At 49.0% G+C, this 9,609-nt stretch overlaps 1 protein-coding gene across 5 annotated transcripts; it reads right to left on the minus strand.

Annotated features, from left to right (window-relative positions):
* Positions 1–1,854: 1,854 nt before the first annotated feature.
* On the minus strand, positions 1,855–8,234 carry MYCN (MYCN proto-oncogene, bHLH transcription factor). 5 transcript variants are annotated; one of them, XM_068143009.1, is made up of 3 exons: positions 8,090–8,234; positions 4,716–5,566; positions 1,855–3,442 (listed from the first exon to the last, which is right to left on the minus strand). In XM_068143009.1, exons 2-3 carry the CDS (start codon positions 5,458–5,460, stop codon positions 2,844–2,846), a joined length of 1,344 nt encoding a protein of 447 aa, XP_067999110.1. In that variant the 5' UTR covers positions 5,461–5,566; positions 8,090–8,234; the 3' UTR covers positions 1,855–2,843. The 5 variants fall into 5 exon arrangements, with proteins under 5 accessions (XP_067999110.1, XP_067999112.1, XP_067999109.1 ...); XM_068143011.1 differs by lacking the exon at positions 8,090–8,234 and adding an exon at positions 6,841–7,108; XM_068143008.1 differs by lacking the exon at positions 8,090–8,234 and adding an exon at positions 6,460–6,527.
* Between the last annotated feature and the right edge of the window lie 1,375 nt (positions 8,235–9,609).

The raw sequence follows: 9,609 nt of genomic DNA on the forward strand, positions 1-9,609 counted from the left end.
ACTTCCACAAAGACAATAGGAAAATTTGTTTCAGTGATGGTAGTAGAAAAAATAAAATATGTTGTCTGTAGAGGCTGTGGAATCTCCATCCCTGAAGACATTCAAGCCTTAGCAGTATATGACACCAAGCAACTCAGTTTAACCTAGAATTTGGCCCTGTTCTGAGTGGAAGATTTTGGACATGTTGGGAAGGGGAAGGGAAGAGGATCTTACTCAATTTTGCATGCTCAATCCTTACTATATTCCTGAAGTGCAAAGAGACAATGACAGATCATTTTGTGATTTATTTTTGTCTCAAATATGATTTGCAGCCACTAGGAAAATAAAGGCCAGTATAAAGATGTAATTTTTTTTTTTTTTTAATGTTATACTAAATCGATCTGTAAACTTATGCTAAAAATCCCTTGCTGGAAGTCAAGCAAGATCATTAGAAAGACAATATAATGGATGCTTTTAAAGCTTTCCTTCTCTTTCAAGTTGACTTACGTGACTTAAAAATGGTACAAGAGTTCAACAAAACCTGCAAATAAAATGGGGGTTTGTTTGTGGTAACTACTAAACTTAAATGCACCCTGTGATTGTTTACACCAGCTCTCTCTGCTTAGGCTTTTAGTTTTTTCACTGTACTGGAAAAGTGGAAGAACAAAGTTCTAGTCCACGTCAAAGGAATGTAAACAATTCTATGTATGGAATCTTTGCAGTCCTCAAGTCTGAATTTAGAAAATAATTATCTATTCAGGACAGGCCTTCAAATGGCAAGAACTTGTATAGGCCTAGATGAATCCAAACAGCGTAATACCAATTTGTGCCTTACAAAGGACCTGGATTTACTGCACTTAAAGTACAATACTCAGCGTTCTTGGTACAGAAGCTTGCTGGGGCTCAAGAGTGCAAAGGTTATGGGTACACCAGCAACCTATTGTAGATTATGGACATATAGCACATCAGTTACTTTGGTGATTTTGCCCCCATACTACTCTGTTACCTCATGACAAATATAAGATGTTCTGTACCTCCATCATGAAGCATACCATTACCTTTGTGGCAGAAGTAGGGGCAGATGTCCCAGACTAGCTCCCTGCAAGTTAATCCTTAACTACTGGATGTTTGGTCATTAATCTGCACCTTCTTTTTCACATTCAGTGTACAGAATCTGAAAATGTCAGAAATACCTGGAGAGACTAGAAAATAAACCAAAAATGACCAAATATATTTCAGACTTCAATGTCTTGCTCATCACATCAATGCCATCACACCTCTTAAGACAACCACCTGCCAAGTTCAATTCTCATTTGACACATGCTTCATAGCTCTGTATCTTCCCTGGGATTTTTAATTTTACTAATTTAGTGCAATTAGAAACAGGAACTTCGCCTGCTAACAAGAAAATTTTACTGTGCAATGATGGACTGCTTAAGGATAAGCCATTTTGTAATGCAACTAAGAACAGCAGTCAAGATCTTTAATACAAATAGTTCATTTTCTGTGCTGTAGCAAGTGTACTTCCATCATTTACTTCTCCACTTGCATATCACATTGAGGCTGGTCCCTCAGCAGAAGGGTATTAGCCTTACTTCGGATCCCTCACAATTCCTTGGATGTTGGGTGTTCCAGAAGCCTTCAAAAGACATAGGAGTTTTTCCATCAACTGTGGCATGTTCAGTCCCCTGGGATGATCTTGACATCACAACAGACAATTGAAAGAACAGGGAAATTGTTCTTCCTACAATTACTCCTTAACCAGAAATGAAAGTGTCCTGCCTAGTGAACTTTTCATAGTGTCACATATAGTTGGAGTTTTAAGTGGTCAGGATAGGGGACCGTGGTTTTGTATTTCATGAACACTGCAAAGTTAAAGATTTTATTTAAAAGAACTTCATTTAGAAGAAAAATAGTAAATGGCACATCGTGTAATTGCTATTTATTTTCATAAACATGAGGTATTTCAAAGTGCTATAAGACACAGCACTAAATGTACATCGTTGGAAGAAATTAAACACAGAACTTTGCAGTAACCCAGTTCTATGCACCGAACATTAACAAATACATTAACTGGAAGAAACGGGCTAGGAAAAGGCATATATAGTAAATTTCTTTACAAAAGTTTCTTAGTTCAAAAAAGTGATAAAGTAATATCTACTCAAAACTTTCACAACTCATTTTCATACGAAAATATAAGTATCAAATTTAGTTATGTATCAGCATCATACTAAAGTATACAGGCAATGTAAGAATTAGTACAGTACATAACAGAGATTAACAATATATTTGTATACAAAAACATGCTCCTCAAACATTGAGGTATTACAGTACTTAGGTATGAACTTCCAGTCTAATACCGGTAGCAAAATCCACCTCTCATAACCCAAGACATGTACAAAAGGCAAGTGTGTAGATGGTATTTACAGAAAATTCCCACAGAGGCACAAAATGCCAACCCCTAAAGTAACATCTGTTAGAACTTAAGCACCATAAAACTTAGGAATGAACATTTCAAAACTCAACTAGATGTCACCAGCAGCTCCAAATGCTCCCAACAATTTGAAAAAAAATAAAATCCCCACCATCTACAGTTCTTAAGAAAAAAACCAAAGGCAGTCCATTCCTGTTTGGTAGTCTTGCAATAAAAAATAAACTCCTTTCAAGAACATCCATTTGCTCCGTACACGGATTAACAGTTTGTTGATTACTTCAGGGACTGGATTGAAAGTAAAACAAACATTCTTAATGTCAAAAAACAATTAATTTTTTTTAAAGAATCAAAAATGTGCAAAGTGGCAATTCCTGTCCTGGTCAGCCAAACAAAAACCAAAAACAAACCAAAAAAAAACAAGACAAAAAGTTTAGCAAGTCCGCTTGTATTCTATCTTCTTTAGCAATTGTTGTTGTCTGGCTTGTAATTTTTCCTTTTCTAGCAATAACTTCTGCTCCTCTTCCTGAAGGGAATGAACATACTCAGTGGCTTTTTTCAAGATCACAACTTTTGCAGCTTTCTCATTTTTAACCAGTTCTGGAACATGGTCCCTTAATGTGAGGAAACTGGACCGTAGATCATTACGCCGTTGACGCTCCAGGATATTATGGTTGCGTCGACGTTCACTATCCTCTGAATCAGAGTTTCGAGGACTTGAACTCTTAGACTTTGGTTGGATTGTGGGCTTTACTGGACAGGGCACCTCGTTTTTTAACTTTTTTTGCGGTGGAGCATCCTCAGTCTCCATGTAGGGAGAAGGAGCAGCATAATTATGCTGCTGGTGAATCGGTGCACAGCGCTTTAAAATCAGTTCATTCTGCTGCATCCTGACTGTTGGAAAAGTGGTATTTTTAGGACGCATTGTAACAGCAAGGGTGGTAACAGCCTTGTTGGAGGAGGAGCGTCTTTTCTCCACTGTCACAACATCTATTTCTTCTTCTTCATCCTCTTCCTCCTCATCTTCATCATCTTTTGGTAATAGAAAAGGGAAATTAAAACAAATATTATTCTCACAGACAATACTCTGAGCAATTATCAACCCGGATGTATTTATTGACAAAATAGGTACAGTAAAAGCAGCAGTAAAAACAGGGTGTGCCCACCATCTGTAGACAGATACAGATCTTGAAAAGTATGCAATATATATGATATATCTGAAGAATGGTGATTTCTGAAAGTGTATTAAGTTTAGTGATTTTTTTAACACTTCCAATTTTCAGTCAAAGCAGGTCTATCACCCACATAATCTGAGGGGCAGAAAAAAGTTTTTACATAAAATGCATGTATTCTGAATGGAATCGTAAAGCAATGGTACAAAATGCATGCTCAGTGCCACAACACTGCCCTTGCTTGATAGAAAAGCAGCCGGAAAACTAAACAATCGCTGGGTTTGTTCTGAGGCAGAAGGTGAAGCTGCTCCAGCCGGGGACCCTTTAAGCTGGCTCTTGGTGCATTGCCAAGAAGACAGCTGTTGGAAGTGCTTCCTCACCCAAAGCTGTCAAACCAGACATTAAAGGGACTGCAGGCTTTTGAATCTCGGGACGGATCACCAGGTTTATGGCGATGTTCATACAGACTAGCTCATCTACACACACAAAAACACGTCTGCCCGAGTGGACTTTTCTGCAAGCACAGACGGGATAGGTTTCTGGGCATTTTAACCTCCGTCAGTGAAGGGGTAAGCGCTGCTCTGAGGTGAGGCAGCCTGCTCCACCTTCCCAAATCATGCCCCAGGGCACACACGGTCATCTCCTACGAACCTCGTACCCAGGGTAACAGTAGCAGCCCGCTATGCCCACCAGAAGGCTGCTCATTCCTCCGGCGCGGCCACTAGGTACGTGGCAAGCCAGCCACAGAGAACAGGAAAAGGTAAGGAAGCCCCAGGTAGTGCCTTCAGCACCGCGCAGCCCACGGGCTGGCCCTGCTGCCCGGGGGGGGTTCCTGCCCCGCCGCTCCCCACGGCCTGCTGCTTGGACGGGAGGCCGGGAGCCGGCTGCCCCCAGTTCTGGTGCCCCCGTGGGGCCCTGACCACGAGGGCCACTCCGCTGCCACCGCGCCTGCTGCCGCCTGCCGGCCGCCCTGTGCCCCGTCTCGCCCTGCACCTCGATGCCGCCGACGGGGACCGAACCAGGGCGCAGCTGCCCCTGCCTGGCCCCCGGAGCAATGTACGCCCGGAGGCAGCGCCTCCACCCCCCACCCTGGGGTCCCGGATACGGTGAGGCCGAGTACGGCGAGTGCTTACCCGAGTCGCTGAGTGTGTCATCCCCGGAGCTGCTGCTGGCCCGGCTGTCTCCGGTGGGGCGCGGTGGGCGTCCGCCCCGCAGAGTCCCGCCGCCCGCCGCTGCCACGGCCACCACTGTGCCAGCGCGGCCCGCCGCCGTCTCCCGCTTATTGACGGGGAAAGGGAAGACCACGGCTGGGTCGACGCACTCGGGCACGGCGCCGGCTAGCTCCCCGCGGCCGCTGGCAGCGGCGGTACTGCCCGCGGCGGCGCCTGTCGCCCCCGGCGGCGGCGGGACGGCTGCAGCAGGCGCCTTGCTCTGCAGCTTCTCGCTGACTGCCCGCTCCAGCTTCTCGCGGGCAGAGAAGCCGCTCCACATGCAGTCCTGGATGATGATGGAATTGAGGTTGTTGGTCACGCTGAGGCCTGTCTCGAAGAAGTCCCCTCCGTCCGAGCCGCCCCACAGGTCGGCCTCGGGGGGCAGCAGGAGCAGCTCGGACGCCCAGTCCAGGGGGTCAACGGGACGGCAGCCCCCCAAGGCCGCCCGTCCCCACGGCACCGAGGCTCCCCCCGGGGGGTGCTCCTGGAGCCCGGCCCGGCTGGGAGACAGGGGAGGGGTGGGCAGTAGCTCAAACTTTTTCCAGATGTCCTCCCCAGGAGGAGCGGAGTCCGGTCCGCACAAATAAAAATCATCTTCGTCCGGGTAGAAACAAGGCTGCAAAGAGTCGAACTCGAGGTCTGGGTTTTTACTGACCATTCCTGGCATTAGGGGTCTCTTCTTGCTGATCCCTGCGTCGGGCAATGGTTTTAGAGACAGGTTTTATGGGTATTTCCAGCAAGGGGATGAAGACAGACTCTCACAAGACCTGAAACTAAACCAAAAATAATAATAATGAAAAAAAATTTAAAAAAACCCAAACACAATTAAACCACGAAGAAACAGACACCAATGACACCCTTCCTCTTAACCGAAGGAGAAAAAAAAATAATCCCATCATCAATAGCAAGAAGAAGGGAGTCTTTTTCAAGTTCTGAAAAAAAATGCATCTGACACACCTTTCCTCCCGACTCAAGATACTCAAAGAAAGGCGATCAGGTAGCGCGGGAACATGGAAAGCTTTCCGCCTGCCCCGGCGCTCGGTGAGGACACAAAACCAGCCGGCAAGGTACAGGGAGGATGCAAAGCACCTCTGTGCTTCTGCACGTATCACTCGCCGGCTCTCCCCTAACTGCTTCAAACGCTCAAAACAGCAGAGTAACTAGACAGATGCAAAGCTTTGATACCGTAATCTCTCCAGAAAGCCCTCCTAATATGCCAGCAAAAGTAGAGGAAATTTACTCCTTTTGTCATCTGCGAGGCAGTGCAAAGGGGAGAAGGATGCAAAAAAGGGGGCGGAGGGGCTCTTTGCAACTTCGCAAATCGCCAGTTCATTCACTCAAAGCGAGCCAGAGAAATCCGCACAAAACACAAGGGGGGGAGGGGGCGGGAGAGGAGGAGGGGAAATCCAGCAGCAACAGAAATTATAAACCTTATGTAATAATCTCACGCACAAAAATGCATTAAAGCCACCTCGGCGCCACCAATAAAGCCAAGAAGGTACGGGAAGTTTTTCTTCCCCCTTCATTTTCCAGTTTAAGGCAGGAGAGCAACGGAGAAGCTGCAGGGACAACTTTGCGCGTTTTGCTACTTCCCGCAATCAAACCTCCTGCAAACACACTAGCCTTGCAACCCTCACCTCCGCAAAATGCACACTGCTGCCCTTACCTCGGCCGGACCCCGACCAGTCAACCACATCCCCATTCCTGTGGAGCACTCAGTTGCATCAGACATTAAAAAAAAAAAAAAAAAAAAAAAAAAGAATTTTAAGTCCAAAAAAGACCTTTAGCGTCTCCCTTCAGCTCGGTTAAGGTAACGCGAAGGAAAATCATTCTGTTGGGTTCATAGCAGCTGACGCTGAAACGGAGACCAAAAGCGGGGGGAAAAAAGAAAATCCATTAAAAGCCTTATGATGAAATGTAAAGAAACCAGTCTGGCTCAGCTGCTCTCCCCCTGCCACGCCTCCTGATCACTTCCAGTATTGTACATTTTTCTACTCGTGAAATACATTAAGCTGTTTAAAATGCAAAGCAGTAAAGAGGCACCTACATAACACAGGCAATCTCAATGCGTCAGATCCAAAACAAAACAAATATATCCTCCAGGATTTTCTGGTGCTCAATGAAAAACCCATTCAGGCACTGCAATGCCCCTGCTCTTCCTTTCCCTTCCCATCGTCCTCAGTTTAGCAACTCAAATGCGATGTGGAATTGTATTTATTTGATTGGGTTTTTGTCCTGCAGCCCAGACCCTGCAGTTTCCTCTTCTTACCTCCTTGGTGATGGTGGTGAGTGTTGCAAGGGGGAGGAGGCGGGGGGAAGGGGAATTAAAAAACAAAAAAAAAAAAAGGCAGCAGATGATCTTGTATGTTGCACTTTACTGAGCGCCAACCCCCCTGGCCCCCTCGGCTGGCCCAAGCCTCCGCATTCACCCTTTGCCTGCAAAGCGGCTGGCTTTGAGACTGTTAGATATTATTGACCTCCCCAAAAAAGGAATGATATTAAAAAAAACCCAAAACACACAACAAAACACAAAAAACCCTGACACACCCGGGGAGCATTAAAAAAAAAAAAAAAGGCAGAAGAGAAAAGCGAGGGCAGCCTAACCCCACCTCCCTGATTTCCATACAAGCAGGGAGGTGCCTGGCATTTGGCGCCAAAAGCCCCATTCAGTCTTTATTCTCTGCAAGCAGGATGAGGTCCCGGTCCCGGTTCAGGAGCGCCAAGGGCGGGCCGGGAGGGCGCTCGGCTGCCGCGGGGGGCCGGGGCCGTACAGGGGTACTACTCCGCGCTCTGAGCTGGTCCACGGACCCCGTTGCAGCCGCTACCCCTTTGTGTCGCTCCCTCACTGCGCCATCCCGGCCCCCCAGCTCGGGGGAAACATCCCCTCCGAGTCGCCGCTCAGGAAAGAGGTGACACTCCCTCACCCCCGTCCGCGATCTCCCGAGAAAACACCCGGGGCAATGGGAAAAAAAAAAAAAAAAAAAAAAAAAGGAACTGGCTGGACGAGACAGTCTTTTCTTCGACCACCCTACTGTAACCGCCTCCCCTTAGGCGTTCCCTTGCACGCCGGCGGGATGCCCCGGGCGGGATACCGGGCCGCTGGCCAGGCCCGCGCTAGCCCGCGCACACCGCCGCGGCGCGGCCCCGCGGAACTAGACACGGACACTCGGCTGATGCAGCCGCAGCCCGCCCGCCGTTCCGCTGCCGACGGCGACACCTTGCGGAAGGTCGGCAGGAGCGGCGGCGCGGCGCTCGCCCGGCGCCCCCACGCATATCCCCGGCGGCGGAGCACCCACCGCTCTCTCGCCTCCTTTCCCTGCAGGCGCGGGGGCTGCGGCGGGGCCGGCCGCGGAACGGAACGCGATAGGACGGGAGCACGGCGCTCTCCTCGGCGGTGCGCGGCGGCGGGTACGATCCCGATCCTGGTGCGGCCGCCGCTTGGGGCGGTGCCTCCGCTCTCATAGGCTGCAGGTTGAGGCGGGGACTTGGGCGTCGCTCGCAGGAAGGTTGGTGGCAGCGGGCGGCCGCTTTGTGTGCGGCGGCGGGGCAGGCAGGGCGCCGCCTCTCGACCCATCAGGACACTGGAAGGTTGATGGAGCCGCAAAGCTGGAGGTGCGGGTGCAGCCCTGGGTGTTCAAAACCCTCGGCGCCCGGAGGCGTGGTGGGGAGAAAGGGACGTTGGCATTGATGGGAGTAACTGAGAAGGAGACTTTTAGAGAAGAATAAAAACTGAGGGAGAGAGGATAACCCGTGTGCTCTTATACCTCGTCCCCTCTAGGGAACTTTGGGCCGTCTGTGCCAGAAGGGCCTGCTGCAGAGGGTGTGGTGATCCCCTTTCAACCTCCATGTTGCACCTAAGAGTCGAAAACTTGACCTTTCAGTGTCACGAGGCAGTCTTGAATGTTGGAATCCAGGTCAGCAGCATGATTGCCTGTGTGAGAAACTGGTTATAATATTTGGCTTTCGCAAGGGGAATTACTGGGGACCGTGGGGCTGGATCGTTGGGCTGATGGTCTGTATCGTGTGGGGTATTGGGAGAGAAAGGGGAGGTGCCAACAGGTCTAAAGACTGGCCAGGTCAAAAGTACAGGTTTTGTCTGTCCTGATGGAGAGGGGTGGGAACGTGCTGGGGAATATATGAATATGTATGTTTTAATATATGAATATGTATGTTTGCCGTCTATGTAAGTTCAACTCGTGTTGTTGGGGTGCGCCTCTAGCAAACTCGCTATGCGCCCAGCGCTGTGTTGCCTTTATTTTATAATAAAGTGGTTATAAATTTTCAGCAGTGAGTTCGTTTCTCACAATTTGGTGACCCCGACGTGATTACCCTGCCTGCGACGACTTCACGGACCCTTCGGAAGGGGGGGCGCCCCCGCCGATTTCGGCGGCCCGGAAGAAGGATCCTGGAAGCCTCTCAGAACATGGGTAGATTCAGCCAAAAGTTGTAAGATAAAGGCAAGGGAAGGAGCTCCCAACTGTCGCGACTGCCTGTAATTCTAGTGCACAAAGACCCGGGCAAGAAAAGGGCTGTAAGTATTGTCCGGTTGGGCGGGTATTGAGGTCAGTGAGAGTGTGTGCGTGAGACGTGAGCTGGACAGTCCAGTCTCACGAAGTGAGTGCGGAGTCCTTCTAACTGCGTTTCCAAGCTCTCGCGAGGGACTTGGCCAGTGAAGGGATGAAGCGGTTGGGGACGGATAGCGTGGACCTCGGGAAATGGGGCAGGAGTCGGGTAAACAGACCAGCCCCGGGAAAAATGGGAGCGAAAGGGTACCCAGGGATATACCCCCGGACAGCCCTCTGGGGTTACAATTAGC

The sequence above is a fragment of the Melanerpes formicivorus genome, unplaced genomic scaffold (genome assembly GCF_026170545.1).
Source record: "Melanerpes formicivorus ecotype bairdi unplaced genomic scaffold, bMelFor1.0.p_v2 SCAF_9, whole genome shotgun sequence".
NCBI classification, from domain to species: domain Eukaryota; kingdom Metazoa; phylum Chordata; class Aves; order Piciformes; family Picidae; genus Melanerpes; species Melanerpes formicivorus.

Coding starts and splice junctions, on each gene's coding strand:
- MYCN (XM_068143009.1), bottom strand. CDS start 5,460: ATGCCAGGAATGGTCAGTAAAAACCCAGACCTCGAGTTCGACTCTTTG. Junction 3,443..4,715: donor TGACACACTCAGCGACTCGG/GTAAGCACTCGC, acceptor TATTACCAAAAG/ATGATGAAGATGAGGAGGAA.